The 20,515-nt window shown below is 47.3% G+C and overlaps 1 protein-coding gene across 2 annotated transcripts in view; it reads left to right on the plus strand.

The window, feature by feature from the left end:
• The window catches only part of IGDCC4 (immunoglobulin superfamily DCC subclass member 4), a 166,294-nt gene that overhangs the window by 64,054 nt on the left and 81,725 nt on the right, over positions 1-20,515 (plus strand). For both annotated transcript variants that reach the window (XM_054043154.1, XM_054043155.1), the window contains 2 exons: positions 4,912-5,053; positions 12,881-13,014. In XM_054043154.1, the coding sequence (XP_053899129.1) occupies positions 4,912-5,053; positions 12,881-13,014 (276 nt within the window). The remainder of the gene's footprint in view (positions 1-4,911; positions 5,054-12,880; positions 13,015-20,515) is intronic.

The following is a 20,515-nucleotide window of genomic DNA, read 5'->3' on the forward strand; positions in this document are numbered from 1 at the left end:
CTCTCTCTACCTGTTAATCACGACATTTGTGAAAGCTGTTAATTTACTTTAAACAGTTTTGCGAGGGAGGATCTATAAAATTACAGTAATTGTAGCTGTTGGGTGAACATATTTGCTGTGTCTGGAAGGAATGGTGCTGTAGTGTATCACGTTTCTGCTGGCAGAAGCTAAAAATGGGTGTCGAAGTGCCACATTATATGCATGATGTGTAATCTGTGTTACGGGTGTAGTTAGGAGGGTCACCCAAGCTTACAATAGGAGTTGAAACAAACTTGCTTGTAGGCTTGTTTCTCCTACATTCCAGTTGCTTAAAGGAATAGTAGTTGTAGTTAAATTGCAGGTCCACTGATATTAATGCAGAATTGGAGTCACCTTTCCCCCCCCCCCCAAAAGAGTCATAAAACATTTTAAGTGTTGAGGAAAGATCCCAGACTGGCCGCTCCAGAGAGCGAAGTCCTCACTGCAGAGCAGGCTGTGGAATGGCTGTGCAAGTTTCTCTCCTTGCCCGCCAGTTTACTTCTAACCCATCCTGGAATGAGCACTTCCAGCATGAGAGGGTAGTTTCACTCTTTGCTCCGTTTACTTCTTGGTGTCGGAACAGATTGCCTATTACCACTTCAGTTATTGCAGTTGGGTTTTGGGGGACCTCTACTGAGACTACCGACTCATTACACAGGCCACAGGACAGTCATCAGATGTTACCTGACCTAGAAGCAGAAAACTAAAGGTCAAAGTCTCTGCCTATCGTTTCTAGTTGCTGGGAGATAGGTGTGTGCAAGAGAACCAGGAGCAGATCCTACAAAACTTAGCCAGGTAGCATGGAGAGGGCATCGGGCTAGGGCTCAGGAGATCTGGGTTCCATTCCGAGCTCTGCTACTAGCCTACTGGGTGACCTCTGGCAAGTCACTTCATCTCTCTAGGCCTCAGTTTCCCCTCCCACTCTTTGCTAGTCTTGTCTATTTTGAGTGTAAGCTGTTCTAGCTGGGGTTGTGTTTCCACAGTGTCCCAATGGGGCCCCAGTCTCAGCTGAGGCCTCTGGATGCCACCATCCAAAAATAAATACTAATGATTATAAAAGGAACAAAGGGAGAAAATAAACTGAGCCAGAATTTGGTGGCAAAATGCAGCACGAAAGATCAGAGAGGCATTTTGAGAAGGCTGAAATTCCATGCATAGACTACATTTTCTGACCAGGGCATAATGTCTCCGGCAGGGAATCTCTCCAAGCTCAGAGCCTTCTGTACTGATGAGACTGACCTTTGGGGAGAAGGGTGGGATAGAGGCATGTCATTGTACCGCAGTCACCTTTCGAGACAGGGTTAAAAGTATGATCAGAGGGGGCTTAGCTCCAGCTGAGTGTAAAATGTCAGTGGAGGGTCGTGTGCTTGGTTTGAATGTGCCATTAATAAAAGTGCAGCGTGCGTTGCCATTTTACATTAAGGCAGCCTTGCAGAACGGCACTTGCTCACCTGCAGTGTGTAACTTTGGCGACTGGAGAGTAAAATACGAAGTTTTTCGTTCTAACCATCATCCTGGGAAGGGAGGGAAAGTAGGTTTTATGGCTGGGCTGGTCAATTTTCATGACAGATTTGCAAGGCTGAATGAAAACTTCCACCTAAACCTGACAGAGTGGTTTAAATAATGCTGAATACATTCATGTCTTTCACCACTCTATGCCAGCCACCTTGCTCCTTCAATGCCCATAGTGTTGCAGTGTACCACCATTCATTTTTCCACTGGAGTATATTCCTGGAGGACTTAACCAGTTCCTGACCCCTGGCCCTGAAAAATGGCATTGTGGTAAAATGGTGACTGGTGCTGTGCAGGCTTCGGGCCTGGATCCTACCTCAGGGCCAGATTTTGAAACTCTGACATCCCCTGAGGAGTACTGTACGTACTGAATTCAGTGGGACTCTTAGCAAAATGCGGTACTACCCCACAGAGGAACAGTTCTTACGTGGCTCTTTCTCCAGCGAAGTCCCACTGCGTTTGCTTTGTCTTGTGATTTCTTGTTTCACCACACAGACAGCAGAAATCAACACCCAAAGGGGAGGGCCTTAAAGTGTGCTTGGATCCCATTGCATTGCGTGGGTCCTGTTAGAAACATTGTGGCCTCGGGCTCAGTGCTTCCGTAGCCGGGCTGTGCCATCATCCTCCATGTTGCCAGGGAAAAGTAGATTGTACGTCAGAGGGCAAATGCACAGGTGCCAGGGCCAGGACGCCCGATCTGCAGCCTGGGTTTGTAGGAGCAGAGTCCGGGTGGGCTGGGTGCTTTGAAAGTGGACCTGCCACCTCACAGATTCCTGGAACCCAGGCTGTCGCCTGAATGTTTACACCGTAATTAAACAGCCCCTTCGCCTAAGTCCGAGTCAGCTGGCATGGGCCAGCTGTGGGTTTTTAAGTGCAGTGTAGACACACCCTGAGGGAGCTCAGTTGTGGAGGGAAGCCTAGGAAAGAGGAGTTAGGGAGTTCCCGCCTCTCCTCCCGGAAAGGCTTGGGGTCGGCAGACTAAAGAAGGCCGCCAGAACAGAATTGGTCCCAGTGGTGGGCCATGTAGAAAAGGGGCAAGATCTAGGGAGAGACTGTGGAGAAGGCAGGACTCTCCATTGGAGGGAAACTCACATGGAGCAGAGTAGGCACCTGTAGGCGGGAACCCTGAGACAGGGTTTGTAAGCAGAGAAGAGAAGACTTCAGTAGCCCAAGAAGGCAGAAGAATTGTTCAGTTTTGTTCAGGTTTGTCTGTGATGTCCCAGGAGCAGAGCCGTCCCTTGGGTAGGGCGAATTGGGGCGACTGCTCTGGGCCCCGCGGGCCGGTGCGATTGGCCGGTGTGGTCGGTCCCAGAAGAGACGAATCCGTCACTTCTGCCGCGGACCCTGCACCCGCCCTAGGGACGGCCCTGCCCAGGAGGGAGGGGTCTGAAATTAGGTGATTTGGCCAGAGGCAGGCGGCCTGCAGTAGGAGCTGGAGCGGAAGATAGCGGCAACATCCCACACTGACACAAGGGGGCGCTCCAAGGGTGAGTGAGCTCTCCTGCATGTGCGTCAGATTGTCTGTTCAAAAAATAATGATATTTGCACACAAAAACAGGTGAAACCCAATATTTAAAAAGGCCCATTTATGCAATACACACATTTTGCCCTTTGGACCTTTCATTTTTAGCATGAATGTGGTCTAAAAAATGTAGTAAACTAAAAACCATACCACACTTTAAACTGGTTCCAGGACCAGAAACACAAAAATTGTCTTATTTTTGTAAAAAGTTGTTAACTACAAACCAATAGAATTCTTGTTTTTGAGGAGAGTAATAAATCAGCCTAACAAATAATTTCACATTAATGTTAAAGGATCACTCTTGGCAGATAAAAGTTGAACCCGCCGAGTACAATTTTATGCTTGGCATAGCAACAGAGTTCCCTGTTTTCTAGCTTAGACCTTAGCTGTGCATTATGGTGCTACTGTCATTTGTGTTCTAGGATGGCACAAAGCATTGGTAAGGCAGGATAGGTTTAATGTCATAGGCAGTTTAATGGAGATGCGTTTAAAACAAATTCTAACTCTTCTGATTGAAGAGAATAAAAGCCTTCCACAGCCTATTAAGGATGCCGGTGTGTTGTGTTCAAAAGTCCATTGTGTGACTAAGACATTTTAGTGGTGCATTATTTAATAGCCTGGCCAAATTTATAGACCGGTGCTCATTTCTGTGTTGTTGATCCTGCAGTTCCTTGTGCGATGCAGGACAGTGAGCAGAAAATAGCTGTGATCCGGGGCACTGATCTTGCGCCACTGAACTCCGTGGGAGTTTTGCCATACACTTTAGTGGGAGAAGGATCGGGCACCAGGGCAGGTCTGAATGGACACTAACCATGGGTGAAAGAGGGTAGAAACAAGAGCAGAAGCAGGTCTCAAGCCCCTTACTCTAAGGAGCAAAACGTGACTAAGGGAGCCGGGGTTGGGTGTGTTTTAGGAGGGCAGCACATCACTCTTCACTGTAACAAGGCATTTAGATACAGGCGCTCCTCTGTTGCCTCACTCTTGCTAAAGCAGGCCTCGCAGCAAATCAGCTCCTTGCTGAGAGGCAGAACGGCCTTGTGGTAATGCACTGGATTGGCGCTCAGCGGGCAGGTTTCAGCTCCTGGCTCTGCCGCACCCCCTGTGTGACCTTGGGCCAGTCCCTTCACCTTTCAGTGCCTCAGCTTTCCATCTGTACAATGGCTCTAATAATACTCCCTTTGCTTATAAACTCTTCGGGGCAGAGAGTGTATCGGTGCAGTGCCTAGCCCAGCGGGGCCTGACCTTGGGTGTGGCCTCCAGGTGCCAGTGTAACATCAATTAATGCACAAGTGGGTCCTCCTGCTTTACACTCGTATATGTAATCCTTGTGCTGGGCAGAGCGGAGCGGGTGAAATTCACCCTCCTCTGCACAAATTTTGTGGCTCATCCAATAACAAGCTGGGTCTCCGATTTGGTTGTCTGTCAAGAAAGTATCGTTCTCCCCACTTCTAACGGGATGACTGGAAGCTGAAGGGCCATTTAGCAAAGCAGTTGGGCAGGCAGACAAATGACCTGCTGCTTCTGCCATTCGGTTACATTTCAGCAAAAATGAGGCAGGAGGCCAATTTGCATGTTCAGATGCCTCTGGTAACGCACCCAGGCTTGTTAAGGGCATGCCAGCTAGTGGGCTGGAGGACAACGAGGAATTGCATTTCTCTTGTCCAGCCTGGTCATTTTGTAGTCCCAAGTTTTACCACATAATAGGAGTCTTCCTAGCTTGTACATTGCGTTATTATAGATTTGTGTGTGTTCGAAAACATGAATTCTCTTCTCTTCTGATATAGCTTCTCAAACGACTGAAAATGCGTTTGTTTCTCAGAGCACAAATGTCAAGGCATTAACTCTCTTCTTTTTTCCAGGTTTATCACGTTTTTTTCAACAGCCAGAGTCTCAGACAGTGGAAGAAAATGGTATGGCCCGATTTGAGTGTCGGATCGAAGGATTGCCCTCCCCTGTCATCACCTGGGAGAAGGATCAAGCGGCTGTTCCTGAAGAGCCCAGGTGCGTGGCCAGTGTTTTTCTTGGGTTAATAATAATAAAATTAAGAGACGAGTGTCTTTTATAAAAATCTGGAATTTAAGGGGTGGTGTCAGGGCAGTTTTGGAGCTAAAATTTAGTCTTTGTAAGGACAAATGTTCTCAGGACCAACAGAAATGTATCCATAAAACATTGAAAAAAGAAAAGAAACTGCCCTTCCCCTGCAGTATATGCCGCATTAGAGCTACTGTATAAGTTGCAAAGGATAATTTCATGGAAGTGAAATTGACTAATAACCAAAAATGTCAAACAGGACTATTGAGTGTCTATTCATCAAAGGGCTGTGTGCAATAGCAAACCAACTCTTGACCGTTTGTAAGTATCCTTTTGCCCATTCAGTGTGGTTAATGATTGGCTGGGACTTGGACACTCTGGCAACGGAGAGAAATAACAAAGGAGACAAATAGCATAAAGAGTGTCAAGGAAATGCAGATATTTGATATTTTGTCAAGTTTTTGGGCCTGCAAAGATTTAAGGACGTGCTTAACTTCCTGCATGGTGAGTAGCCCCATTGACTGCCTACTTGCCATGTGTAGAGTTAAGCGTGTGTGTCTTCGCAGGGTTGGTGCCGAAGGTGGTGGTTTGTAATAAATTCATGGCCAACTGAGACTGTGTGGCTGCCACACAGCTGTGCAGCGTGGGATGTGGTGTTTCACAGGTGGAGCTGAATGCAAAGTTTGGTTCTGAAGACATTTCCAAATTCTCCTTCTCAACCTGTTTCCCTCAGAGGTTTAACAAGGGCTTAAAGGTTCTGTTAAGGGATCCTCTGGGACTATCCAGGCAGAACGTGGACTTTCTGTTAGCAAAATACATACAAAAATAAAAAAAAAAATTCCTTCTGCCCTTCTCCTTTGTCTTAATCAAAGTGTGTGTGGTGTGGGAAGGAGAGGAGGACCCCGGGGGCTAGTGCCTGATCTGCAGACTTCATAGCTCTCTCTGGATCTGATGACGACCTTGTCCTTTAGTCCTTTAGTCCCTTAAAGTTCGGTAGGTTTCATTTTCTGCGGAAAGAGTCATTCCCCCAGAGAGGAAAGAGGAGAGTCATTCCCCCAGAGAGGAAAGTTAACCCACGCAATGAGCAGGGGGAAAAAGGGATTAAAAAAAGAGACCCAACAAGATTCAGAAATGATTTGGGAACAAAGGCTGTTTCTGTAAGAATAGCTGTTTATATCCTTGAGGCTGTCATGCGACGATCTGGGAGGTTTTTGCTTTGTATGAGAAGAAAAATAAGTTTTTTTTTTTTTTTAAAAAGAAAAGGTGTGTTGGGAGTGGGGAGGGAAGCATGCCATAGATAGGGCAATGGCTTTTTAATATGACAGCTCGATGGATGTTGCGAAATTACTTGTGTGAAGATTGCTTTCAACATAGGCGGCTTGAAAATTGCTTTCATTGTAACAGCCAGACATAATCATTGGCTTCAGATCTTGCTTTTAAATCACATTTAGCTAATATACTATTTCAGGGAGATTTGCTTTCTGTTGTTGACTTTATACAATCGGCTTTTGAAAGAATTAAGTGTGCCTAAGGAAGTGCTGGCCATGGAACGTTTGCTCCATCCATCAGCCATACCCCTCGTGCCTAGGGATCTCAGAACGCTGGGCACGCTTACCTGACACAGATGGGTGTCAGGACCCAATGGCAGCATTAACCCAGAATCTCTCTGCAATACCAGATTCCAGGCAAGCCTTAAGCTGGCCACTGATTTTTGCAGCTCACCTTTGTGGAGGCATCCGACTGGGCCTTTGGAAGTGCGTCCATTTGTGCCCCGTCTGACAGATGATGATGACCTACAATACACAAGCAGCATATGGAAGTCAGCTTTGATAGACCGTGAGCTGTTCAAACTCAATGTTGACACTACAGCACTCCAGGAAACAAGACTTGCAGATGCTGGTTCTGTCCAAGATGCCAGTGACACCTTCTTTTGGCAAAGTGAAGATTACAGCCAAGAAATTACAAGATCAATGCTATTAACACCAAAAACCAGAGGAAATGCCAGGATTTTGAATTTAGCATGCAAGGGAAGCCATTACAAGAGAAGGCAAAGGAATTTTGGGAAGATTTAAGAACAATAATCCATGAAACAGCTTTAGGGGAAAGAGATCATCAAAAAAGGACCAGTTTGAAGAAAACAAAGCAGAACTATTACCTCTCATCAACATTAAGAACACATTACTGGATCAAGCTCTGTGAAGAGATTCAGACAGCCTCAGACACAGGAAACCTCAAAGTCATGTATGACGGGCTGAAGAAAACTCTAGGTCAGGGGTCGGCAACTTTTCAAAGAAGGAGAGACATTTTTTTGTTTTTGTCTTCGACCAAAATATTTCGAGAGCCACCTCACACGCAAAGCTACTTGTAGAGTTAGAATTTATCAACTAATAAAAGGTTCCCGGCCAGTGGGAGTGCAGAACCGATGCTTGGGGCGGGGGCAGTATGCAGAGCCCCGTGGCCCCCCCGCCTAGGAGCCGGACCTGTTGGCTGCTTCCGGGGTGCAGTGTGGAGCCAGGACAGGTAGAGACTAGCCTGCCTTAGCTCCGCAGTACCGCCGACAGGACTTTTAACAGGACATCTGGTCATCCTAGAGGAAGTTGGTGGCAAAACTCGGATTGATTTCAGTGGGGCCACGAGTTCACTGGCAGTATGTTCTCTGTTTTTATGGAGACTTTACTTTTGTTTTTTGTTTTTATCCTAACCTGCAATGAAGGTCATTTGGACAGAAAGGTTACGTCTGCTCTGTGTGTACTAAAAAAGGGATAATGCCAGAGTCTCCCTAAAATTCGGAATCATTAGGCAAACTTTGCTACATTGCAGTGGGAAATAAATACAGGTCTGTCTCATCTTACGCGGGGGTTCCGTTCCGCGGTTAGCGCGTAAAGCGAAAACTGCGTATAGTCAAAATTACATTGAGTTGAATGGCGGGCAGAATCGCCCGCACTACAGGTACAGTATTAAAATTGTCATTTTTCTCTTTTTTTTGTTTTTTGTTTTTGCCGATCGCGTAAAGCTGAAATCACGCATGTTAAATGTGCGTAAGATGTGACAGACCTGTACCGTATATACCTATTCATTAGCCCATTCGTTTATAAGCTGATCCCCCAAAATGGATAGGTAAAAATAGCAAAATCTGAATGATCCTTTCATAAGCCAACCCTATATTTCAGGGGTTGGAAAACTTTGGCTCCCGGCCTGTCAGGGTAAGCCGCTGGCGGGTCGGGACGTTATGTTTACCTGGAGCATCTGCAGGCACGGAGCCCCTCAGCTCCCTGTGACCACGGTTTGCCGTTCCCAGCCAATGGGAGCTGCAGGAAGTGGCTCCCGTAGCTCCTATTGGCTGGGAACGGCAAACTGCGGTCACAGGGAGCTGAGGGGCTCCATGCCTGCAGACACTCCAGGTAAACAAAATGACAATGTATTAGATATTCAATTCAATGATTCCATGGTGTTTAAAATCATCAAATTTTGGTGTAGACCCGTTTATAAGCCGACCCCCGCTCTTTGATGTGTCATTTTAAACCAAAAATATTCGGCGTATGAACGAGTATATACGGTACCGACTCTGAATTCTTTTGATGTCTCTAGTTGACGAGCATGACTGTGGTGAGCACAAATAACTAGAAGCTTTGAGATCTGTTGGGAAAGATGAAGTGTAAAGACGTCTTTATCTTGTGTGCCCGTGATTTCCTCGGGAGAGCCATACGTCACAGACCTTGCGTTTGGGTTGGAAATACAGTCCCTAGTAGTGGCTGTACTTCGAAGCCGTCTCTGTACTTTAGGGCTCTCAAAAATGATTGTGTTAAACATATTGGATAGCTGGTGACCTTGGGGTTTTTCTTTATGCTAAGACATGGTAACTCTCCCCAATTACCCCTTCCCCTTCGTGCGGTTAGGACTCCTAAAGGCTGAGAGTAATTGAGGATAGTTTACATCACACATACACACAGATAGATGGCTCAGACATTGCAACGGAACATCATGTTTACCTGTATGTGGTACCCCTCCTCCGGTCAGTGTGCCTCTTAGATATGTCTACACTGCAATCAGAGGTGTGACTGCAGCATGTGTAGACATACCTGAGCTAGCTTTGATCTAACCAGCGCAGATAACAACAGCAGTGAAAGGTTCTGTAGCATGGGCTGCCTGGGGGCCCTGGATATGTATGTGAGCAGCTAGCCTCTGACATAGCCTGTCATTGTAGACAGGCCCTTAGATTGAGCTTTTTTGGAGCCCGTGTTCAATTTGTAGTACAGCACCGAGCACACTGGGCATGCGACCAAAAACCGGCCGTGAGAGCTAATTGTGTTAAACTCCCTCTGAGGACGTTGGTTGGCTGTTTTTGTAAACTGGATTTTCCATCTCAACAGGCGGCTCTAGCATCGCAGAGCCGAAAGCGATTACGTAATGGATCTCAGCCATATGCTTTTGGAAGTGTGTTTGACTTCTATATTTGGAACCGGTAGATGCCTTTCCTGGTGTTTGAAATATGTTGATAGTAATTACGCACACTCAGAGCAGATGCGCGATAAAAATAAATCTCATCGCACTGGGAGCTTTCTCGGCAGAGATAGAGAGAGACATGTTTGGCTTAGTGCTGCTGCATTCGGCCAAGGAGCCCCCACGGTGGATAACTGCTGTCCCGTCAAGGGCACACGTGGCCTGGTCCTGCAGACCCGACTCACGTGAGTGGACACACTGGCTCCAGCAAGATTACTCCTGTCAATAAGGTCTGCAGGATGGGCCCCGTGGTGACAGCATCACTTCCCTGGCTGAGTTGCCTTAAAATGCTCTCTTCGAATTCACCAGCGTACACAAGAGGGGGGAGCTGATGCCTGAAGATCCAGCTGGCTCAGTGAACAGACAACCTGGGCCATGTGGGATGCTACAGACAGCTGAGTTTCCCATCAGGACTTTCTGGAGTGGAGCAACAGGACCATGAAACCTGCATTCGTGCTTGTCGCTCCTCTCCCTTCCGTACACACAGAATATCTGCTGCCCCTTCCTTACCAATCAGCTTTCAGTGCGTCCTCTTCGCGAGGAAGGCTGGTAACCCAGAGCTGCCTGTCAAAGCTCTGCAGCTCTGTTTATAGCGTTCTTCAATTAAAACTGGGTCTCATCTATAATTAAAAAGGCTCATGTAGGCTTGGGCCTTATATTAAAAAATAAAGACGCTGCCGTGTAGGAATCCAGGCAGAAAATGAAGAACCTGACAGCCAGCTTGTTCTTTGTGCTAATTGCTAATCAGGTATATGATTCAGTATAATACCGTATAAGCTGGGTTTTTAATTACAAGGCAATGGAACCATCAATAGTCAGCCACGGTAGCCTGGTTGGTAGGTGGCCGTAACCATGCTTTGCGTAGTTGCCAGGCGTGGCCTAGTGCAGGGGTCGGCAGCCTTTGGCACGCGGCTCACCAGGGTAAGCACCCTGGTGGGCCGGGCCGGTTTGTTTACCTGCAGCGTCTGCAAGTTCGGCCGATTGCGGCTCCCATTGGCCGCGGTTCGCCGTCCCCATCCCTTGGCCCGTGCCACTTCCTGCAGCCCCCATTGGCCTGGAGCAGCGAACCGCGGCCAGTGGGAGCCGCGATTGGCCGAACCTGCGGACGCTGCAGGTAAACAAACCAGCCCGGCCTGGCCCACCAGGGTGCTTCCCCTGGCGAGCTGCGTGCCAAAGGTTGCCGACCCCTGGTCTAGTGACTGGGAGTCAGAAGACCAGCGTTTGACCCCCAGCTCTGGCACTTTGTAACACTAGTTGAGTCACTTCTCAACACTTCTGTGATGATCAGGGCAATGCCTTCCTATATAAATTGCTTTGAGAGCCCTGGGTAAACAGCGTTGTTCAAGCGCTGATTATTATTAAATATTGTCGGCTGGATGCTGAGCTACTGTTAATTGGCTTAGCTTCCTTGACTTCAGTGAATCAATGGATTGACAGCAGCTCAGGATCTGGCCCTTCTGTTATTGCACCTGAACAAACTATTTTAAGCTGTTACTCCTATAGGGCCAGGTCCTGATTTTAGTTTTACTGGGCACAGCTGAAAAGTTTGTACTATGCTGAAAGCTATGAATGATCCTAGCAGTTTTCTAATGGCGCCTCTGGGGAAAACGTCCCATATTGGTGATTTCTTTTGCAATGGTCAGCACTTCTTCACTGCCCCGTTGTAAATTCAGAGTGGCTTTAGCAGAGTCGAAAACCAGACCCCTGGCAACCCTCGTGTGAGGTAGGGAAGTCTTTTATAGCAGTGGTTCTCAATCAGGGGCACGCAGAGGTCTTCCAGGGGGTACATCAACTCATCTAGAGATTTACCTCGTTTTACAACAGGCTACATAAAAAGCACTAGGGAAGTCAGTACAAATTCAAATTCCATACAGACAATGGAATCTATCTACTTACACTGAAATGTAAATACATTATTTATATTCCAATTGATTTGTTTTATAATTCCATGGTAAAAATGAGAACGTCAGCGATGTTTCAGTAACGGTGAGCCGTGACACTTTTGTATTTTTATGTCTGGTTTTGTAAGCAAGTAGTTTTTAAGTGAGGTGTAAACTTCGGGGTACGCAAGACAAATCAGACTTCTGGAAGGGTTACAATAGTCTGGAAAGGTTGAGAGCCACTGCGTTTTACTGAAGGGAGAAACTGAGGCACGGAAAGATAAAATTACATGCCTGAGGCCAGCTAATGAATCAGTGGCATAACTGGGAAGAAAATCCCTGATGCCCAGTCCCTCTCTCTAAGCACCAGCACTTTACTCCCCTATGGAGTTGTTAAAGCCAGTATGCGATAGGCATTGCTTAGTCTGTAACTCCCTTTCTCCTCACCCAGCATTCGATTACAAACATCTGCTGATCAAAAGAACATGGCTTCCAGGGCAAACTTCTTTTTATTTTTGGAGCTGTCGCGAGGCAGTAGTTCATTATCGGTATCTAATTATTTGCACATGTTTGATGCATGGTCCCATGTATTTAGCTTCCATGCAGAAAATGCAGCTTCCTGCTTTGAGACATCAGAAAATCATTTAATGAAGAGTTCATTTAAAACAACCGTTCCTGGATCCTCATTCTAGGGCAACTCCCTGAAATCCTGTTTGGAGGGGGAAGGTGCTTAGAGGGTCTGACACTTTGTTCAAACAAAGGCAAATATAGGGGGTTTCTCAACTGGGAAGAGCAGAGTGGCTGGTAGGCGATAGGCAAATTAATTCTGTCACCTGCCTGCATGCACAGCCAAATATATTTGTCTGTTACTCCTACGCGTGTGTGTCAGATGGCAGGGGAAACAGATTCTTCAGCTCCCTTCTCAATAGCTATTACGTCCCTGGTTGGTTGGGGGGAGGGGATAGCTCAGTGGTTTGAGCATTGGCCTGCTAAACCCAGGGTTGTGAGTTATATACATATCCTTATAGGTTAATAGATGGCATTCTTCCTACTATCTATCTACCTACGTATTCAGACTAAACACTCATCATATGTGTGTGTGTGTGCATATAGTTTTTAATATAGAATGTTTTCTGCAGCAGAGACCTGTAGGCTTAGTCTGAAAAAGGCAGAAGTTTTATTGCTGCGTTGACTCCATTGCTATTAATGGGTTGTACATTTTGCTTTATTTAAAACTCTCCTATTGGGAGGTTAAAGAGCTTCTTGCCCACTCTTCTCTACCAAGGCCTTGGTGATGTGCACATAATACACTCTCAAGTATAAAGAAGGAATGAAAATAGCTGCATTCCAGCGGCTAGGGTATGAATCGTGTTAGCTGTGAAAAGCAAATCTCATGCTCTTTATTTTACTCATTCAGGTTTATAACTCTTCCCAATGGCATCCTCCAAATCGTAGATGTGTGGGAAAGCGACGCTGGGGGCTATCGCTGCGTAGCGACCAACGCAGCACGGAAACGCTACAGTGACGATGCTGTTCTTAGCGTCTTAAAAGGTAAGGCACAAAAGGACATTTGTACGGCTGTGTAAAACTGAGCTGAGGAGTCTTTCTTATAAATAGTGAAGCTGCCATGAAATGCTGCTGAGGGTAGTCTCCCTGTGGGTATGACATCAATTGTGGGATAGTTGGACTCTTTCTAGGGGGGCCATGGACAATTTAAAAATGACTATATTTATAATAATAGGGTATTTTTGCATCCGTTACTTACAAGTGCTGCACTGACTTGTACAGCTTATTCATGTGTTGTACTCTATGGGCAAAATTCTGATGCGGGGTGGTGTTTTTACCTAAGAAGCTAGTCACGGCTGCCGTTCCTGGTCCTCGGCACCCTAAAACCCCTGGAGTTGCCCTGTGTGTTTTCTGTGCATTGAACCATAGAAGGTTCAGTGGTGCGGTGGGGGTATCTGGCATCGATGCATCCTTAGTTTGGGATTTTCAAAGGTGCCAAGGGGTCACACCCAAATCCCACACTTAGGTTCCTTTGACTGGCCCAGCCCAAGTCTCTATGCACCCTCCCTCATTAGGGTTGTCTGTGCTGCATGAATGAGTAATCTGCATGGGCATCTGAACAGGGGCTGCACAGGGGTCACTGTGTGACCAGGACACCGGTGCAAACCAATGCAGGGGTGTTTCGTGCCACTTCCCGGAGGTGAGAGTGAAAGGGTCCAGATAGGTCTGATCCCTGCACTGCTTCACACCCTGTTCGTTCTGTGACTGTGGCTGGCTCTGTCGGAGAGAAGGGCAGTTAGAACCATGACTTTTTCCCAGGCCTGCAGGGTTACCTCTAGTGCAGTGTTTTGTAGACATGTTTGCTGGAAGGGTCGCGTTCTAGTTTGGTGCATGTTTCTTGACTGGAAGGAATGGAAGCCTCCCTCTCTCAGAACTGAAAAGAGGATGGCGGTGGGATCAGGGGAAGCAAATACAGCCTCTTCTGTGTAATAGAGTCTGCTGGGTTGATTTCTCTGTTTTGTATGCCATTTCCGTGATAACTTTGTGACACCTTATCAGGGATCCAAGTTGTTCCATTCGACCAGGATCTCTCGGTCTCTCATATAATTCAGGCCTTCATACTCCACTCAGTACTGTCTGCATTGGTGCTGGATGGTGGTGGTATATCAGGGTGTGACTTCACTTGAGGGATGATACTTGAGCACGGAACCTGAGCCCAGGAGGAGGATGGGGCCAGGTGACACCTTCTGCCCGGGAAACTGGACAAAGGCTGGAGGAGGAGGCAGGGTGTGTGGCTGGGTGAGACTGCTGGAGGTGGTTTCAGTTTGGAGCTGGCTGGGGAAATGGAGGGAAGCCCAGGACCGGGGCCTGGGCTCCCAACCCCCCAGGATGGACCTGACTGAGGGGTCCTGTTTCCTGTACCTGCAAGCTCTGTTTTGGACTGTGTTCCTGTCGTCGAATAAACCTTCTGTTTTACTGGCTGGCTGAGAGTCATGGGTCACTGTGGTATCTGAGACATGTACATGTAATATCCCACCATTCCTGACCAACATAAAACCCACTTTGGGGGCAGATGGAGGCCAGTTTTCTTCCTCCAACCAGACGTTGTCAGACAGGCTGTTGTGGCCAAGGGTTCAAAACTCGTGTGAGATGAAGATTTTAAAGATTTTGTTGGTTAATCACCTTGTTTAGAAAATGGAATTGAGTTGTCTGGGAAAACAGCAGGCTGGTTTCTCTTTTGTAAGTTTGGGGTCTGTGTTCCATTTCTTTTTCCCCTCTAGTTGTTTTTCTTGGTGGGAAGGAACTGTTTTAATTGGAGACCTCTTGAGCCAGTGGAACCTTGGGAGCTACAGCATGGAGATCCTTATCAAAACTTAGCAACATACAGAGTGTCTCATGGGGCTCAGAGATGGATTCAACTTTAATCAAAGCCCATTCAGTGATCCCATCTTCAAACGATGTGTAATAAGGAGTCATTTTAGATGTATGCGTTCCTTCTGATCACTCCTAAAGAGGAGATACCTCCCCCCTTAGGAATTGAGTGGTAATAACTTTAGGTCCCTGGAATTCAGCCTAGATGACTTCAGGTCAGGAATAAACAGCAGATGAGCCTTTTGAAGACCACGGTCTAGTTCTCACACAACGTGCAATAGGTCTGAGCTACAAGAACATTGCATTGGTGCTTCTGGGTCTCGTCCGTCGCTGGATAAGCAACAAGATGACTAGAGAGCGAGAAAAGATTGCACCCGATGAGAATTCTGCCTAAACGACGTTTTCCAAAGCTTTCCATGGAACCCGTTTTGCTCTTTGGGGACGTCACTTGCAGGAGAAGGAGGGTAAACGTGACACTCTGAGGCATTTAAAGGCTTTGGTCATGTCCATGCTCAGCTGCTGGTGGTGGGCACTGTGCAGAACAAACCGCATCCTTTCAAAGAAGCCTTTCCTAGGTTTTCAAAAGTGGCCCCATGTCTTTCATGCATAATCATCCAAGTTAAATAAAATAAAATATATGGAGATATACCTATCTCATAGAACTGGAAGGGACCCTGAAAGGTCATTGAGTCCAGCCCCCTGCCTTCACTAGCAGGACCAAGTACTGATTTTGCTCCAGATCCCTAAGTGGCCCCCTCAAGGATTAAACTCTAAACCCTGGGTTTAGCAGGCCAATGCTCAAACCACTGAGCTGTTTCCCCCTCCCCGCTGTTCATGGATGGAGCTGCCTTGGAAGCTGTCCGGGTCTCCTCTGATCTACTGACACTGCCTGCAGCTTGGCCATGGAGATCCCAATTTCTGCAGAGCAGGGATTGACTTGCTCAGAAACGCCACAAAGCGCGCTAAGCCATTTGACGGCTGGGATCTCCAGGGCAGCATGGGCTGGGCTGGCAGGCAGAGGCAATGTGCTTGCTGTAAGAGGGGGCCTCTCCATTTGACCTCAGACCAGTGGCACCTGCTGACGCTGGGGGTGAAATCAGTCCAGTGGCTCTACCAGTGGCAGTGGCCTGCAGAAGGTGCAGCAGGAGGTTACTCTTCCATCAGTGTTGGGTGAGAGGATCTCTGGAAGGCTGGAGGGCAGGGGGACGGGTTAGGGGCTGGTAGAGTAGGACTCTCGACCCTAGATTAAAGTACTAGATCTCTGCTCTGGCCCATGTCTCTGTTGTTCAGAAAAGTTGAGAGAGGGCTAGGAGAAGGCTTAATTCGCAGGGTTCCCCCGGGAAAGGGGCAGAGGTGACATGACTAGTTCCGTGAATGTTTGTGGGTGGATAATAACGATAATGAGCAGAACACTTGGCAGTCTTCCGTGAGGAACCTGAAATCGCTTCCCAGACGTTAGGTAGTTAGCCCTCCCCGCACTCCAGGGAGGTAAGGAAGTATTATGATTTGTAATGCCATAGCCCCTACCACAGTCTAAATAGGCAACGAACAAAGGGTGGGAAGTGCAGAGAAGGGCAGTGACGTACCCGAGGCCACACAGCCTGGACAATGGCAGAGCCAGGATTAGAAGCCAGGTCTCCTGACTCCCCAGATCCACAGCCTGTTTGCTAGACCTTGCTTCCTCCTGCTTGTTCTTTCCCTTGGAGAGTCTGAGGCACAGAATTGTTACGGGAGCTGCTCAAGGATCAGCCGAAGAGCCGGGTACATACGGAGGGTGCTCAGTCCTCCATCTGCAGGGCAAAGCTCCCTTGCAAGCTCCGACATCCTTCCATGGCCCTCTTTGTCTTCGTTTACAAGTGTCTCGCTTGTTCCTCGGCCGCTCGTGCGTTTTCACATAGATGCCTCTGCCGTTCATCCATCAGCAGGGAGTGTAATTAACTGTGGAGTCCAAGAATACACCTTTGATCAATGAATGGCGTTACGGAGATAATCTGTGTTGAATCTACAGAGAATTCTTGAGCAGTCCTACACTCTGTATCTAATTACCAGCCCCTGCCAGATCCTGTGCGTTCCTAATGAAACACAAGGTAACAGGGGAGAGCTGGCATCGGCCGCTTCTGCATGCCAGAGACAGCTCCCCTCTTTGGCCTGATGTGTCATCGATAAGTAATATCGATCAAGCCACGCTTTGGATAACCTCTCCCCAGCAGCTCAATTCGTTCTGTTCTCTGCATAATTATATCTGGTAACTTTAAGACGTTGACTCTGCTTTTCAAATTGAAAGCAATCAAAGAGGTTAAAAAAGGAGTATTCCTTCTGCCACGCCAACGGGTCTGAGCAGAATTCTGGTTTGATTTTTCTCCCCCCCCCCCCCCCACTCCACTTCTGAAGCATTAAGCTGCCCGCTGATTAGACAAAGGGACACACTGGGTTGACATTTTCATTGGATTTAGCTAATAGTGATGGAAATCATGTCTCTGGCAAATCTCTGGAGATTTTTATAATTGGGAAAAGGATATGAGAGTCAGGTGGAAGGCAGCAGAACCTGTTGCGAGCGACAAACACCTCTGTGGGTGACTCACGCTTTGTTGATAGTTTTTTTTTTTTTTTTTCTTCAAGCGATCTCCATAAGATGCATGTTATTTTAGACATCTTGATAATTCCAGCAGGTGGCTTATTCTGTCCCTGGCGATCTTGTTCTCATCTATAAATGATGGTACATGCAAACAGGTATTTAAAAAAAACCACCTTTGTTTAAAAACAACACCCTCCTCCCCATACCACCCCAAAAAAACAAACAAAAAAAACTATTTAGTGCTGGTAAAAGGTTCCTGATTGAAATCTTGGAGACCGAGCTTTGTGGGGGCCTCTCGCATCAGTTTACCTTGGTCCATCCTGTTCTCAGCCTGTGGACACAACAGTCTACCCTCCAGAGGGGTGTAATAGTTTGCTCTAATTCTGGTTGTGGAGCATGGTATGGGAGTGGCTGGGGGGGGGGGGGGTGGTTAGTGGCCTGTGATGTGCAGGAGGTCAGATTAGATGACCTTATGGTCCCTTCTGGCCTTAAAATCCATGACCAGCTCTTCTGTTTATCCGCGCAGTGGGGAGCAGCAGCTGCTAAACATTCCATTGTTATGCTATACAAAGCACACGGGGGCTTTCGGGGGGGGGGGAGAAGGCAAATACGTCGCATATATTGAAAACACAACAGTGAGCATATCACACACACACACCCTGCCAGTCAATGTTTATAGTTCCCAGTCTGTTGTAGCTCGAGTCAATCTAATGGCCACTTAGATTGAGCACGACTGTGGAGCTGGGTTCTGTCAGTCATGCTCCGAGGCTTTTCAGGACTGAACCCAGAGTTCCATGTGTGACAAACTGGGACTGTTCTTAATGTGGTCTTTGAATGCTGAGTGGGGAGTGTTGGCTGGGAGGGCAGGGGAGGTTGGCTAGGACGGTCTGCATTGGGGGATGGGAGACTGGCCTTGAGGGAAGATACCTGAGCATGTAACGTGAGAACCCAGGAAGGGGTTCGAGGCCAGGTGACACCTTTGCCCGGGAAACTGAACAAAGGTGGTGGGAGGGGTCGCTGAAGGGAGAGTTTCAGGAGCTGGCTGGTGGAATGGCTGGGAGGCAGACAGGGCTCTAACCTCCCAAGGGGGCTGTGGTGCCCTGGGACCCCAAGATGGACCTAACTGGGCGGGGGGGGGGATCCTGTTGTCTGTGCCTGCAAGACCTGTCTTCCTGTCATCTAAATAAACCTTCTGCTTTACTGGCTGGCTGAGAGTCATGGTGAATCGCAGGAAGCCGGGGGTGCAGGGTCTTGTGTCCCCCCACACTCCGTGACACCATGGCAAAACACCCCAGCTTTATAGTTGTAAATTCCCATTTGAGTCCATGCATTTTGCAATGTCATTCTGTCCTTAAGTGGTGTTAATCTTGGGGTTTTCTGCTGTTATCATTTGATGGTTATTGTCTGGCTTCCCATCGTTATCTCCTATTTGTTATCTCACCTTCGGGGGTGCCTGCCTCATTTCTGAGGTTGTCAATGCTGCTAACATGTTTAGCATCGGATACAATGGATGTTTTCTGATTGTCTCCTGGTCTTTCCAAGTCTCTCACTTTTTCTTGATCATCTGGACATTTGTGATGGTTTTCACACCTTATCTTTTCCTGATGCGTGCATTCCTCATCCACACAGACAATCTCTTACAGAAACCTTCAAAGGTATACAGACAGCAGTATTTTAAATTCAGCAGAATACATTGTAAATCAAGCCTTGCTAAATCTTATAATTAAAACAATTCACATTGGGGCTACAGGCCCTCAACGTTCCTCTAATCTCCTTAACATAGACACAATACAAGATCTTGTCTCTTACTTACTAAAACCTTAAAACAAAGAAATGTATATTTAACTAGAATGCCTAATTTGTAATACATCTAGGAAACCATAGTAGACATTATAACTTATCCTAAAAGAAAAGGGTGACCATAATCAGTCATAAGGATTGTTCTGGTGTGTCATTCTTTTTTGCTATTCAAAAAGGGTGGCTGGCAGGATGAAATCAAATCATACATTAATTCTCATAGTACAGTTATAAAATCCTGCTCCTACACCATCACTCCATCTGGTCTCCCGCTGACTGCTAATAAAGGCATCAGTTGTGTCAATGGTGATTTGTGACCTGATGATGGTGCTGATTGTGGTGGAAATGTTTCCACCAGGCAAGCCACCAGTCTGCTGCACGCAGGCCAGGACGTCTCTCACTTGTGACTCCCAGTCGCTGCCAAATGGAGCTGGATTTGAATAAGCAGATAGTAGTGAAGGAAAGGGCCTGTTTCCTCTCAGCCATCCATCCTCTCTGGCCAATCCTGTTTTTCTGCTCCCGATACGGTATCCGGGATATCGTAACATTTTCCTTGTTAAGTCAATGTCTTTGCTCAGTTGAGAGGGTGATTCTTTTAGCACTGTCCTGCATCCAAATTATTCGCATGAGCTAAAAAAACCAAGCCGCTGTCTTTTCCCTCGACTGAAAGTATCGCAACCCTGGGAAGGACCCGTTGTGTCTCTGCGACGGGATGTGTGCTGGGATCAGATGAATAGTGGAATAGACAGCAACTGTGGCAGGCGGTGCAGTGTGTGCTGCAGATGTTCAGGTGTAAATTTCCAGACATTCCTTCAGGAACAGGGGTTGGAGCAAGAATGAGGATACTAAGACTTAGGGCAGGACCCAGTCACGCAGCCCTGAAACCGAGCTGTGTCCTTACGCTGCAGAAATAGAAACAGAAGGCTACGTTTGATTTTCCTCTTCTCTCTGTTGCTTCCCCAGCATACTTGACTCAGTGGCCTGAGTGCAAAACACTCCTGCCAGCGCTGTCCCTGACCCCCTCGTCTATACAGATGGGAAGCGAGCCCCGGATCCCCACTTCTGCTTTCTGCCGGAAGTGGCCTTGAGAACTCGTCATGGAACGCTTTGCCATACTCTGTGTAAATTCCCCCTTCTTCGGCTTCCTACAGGAGAGCTTCATGGGGTTGCGGTTTGGTTTTTGTAACTGTTTTTTCGCCCTGCGGCAGGGCACAGATGGGTGTTTACAGTTTTTACAGTGGGGGTGCTGAGAGCCATTGAACCAAACTGTAGACTCTGGATATAATGGAAACCACTTCAAGT

The sequence above is a fragment of the Malaclemys terrapin genome, chromosome 10 (assembly GCF_027887155.1).
Source record: "Malaclemys terrapin pileata isolate rMalTer1 chromosome 10, rMalTer1.hap1, whole genome shotgun sequence".
In the NCBI taxonomy this organism is placed as follows: domain Eukaryota; kingdom Metazoa; phylum Chordata; order Testudines; family Emydidae; genus Malaclemys; species Malaclemys terrapin.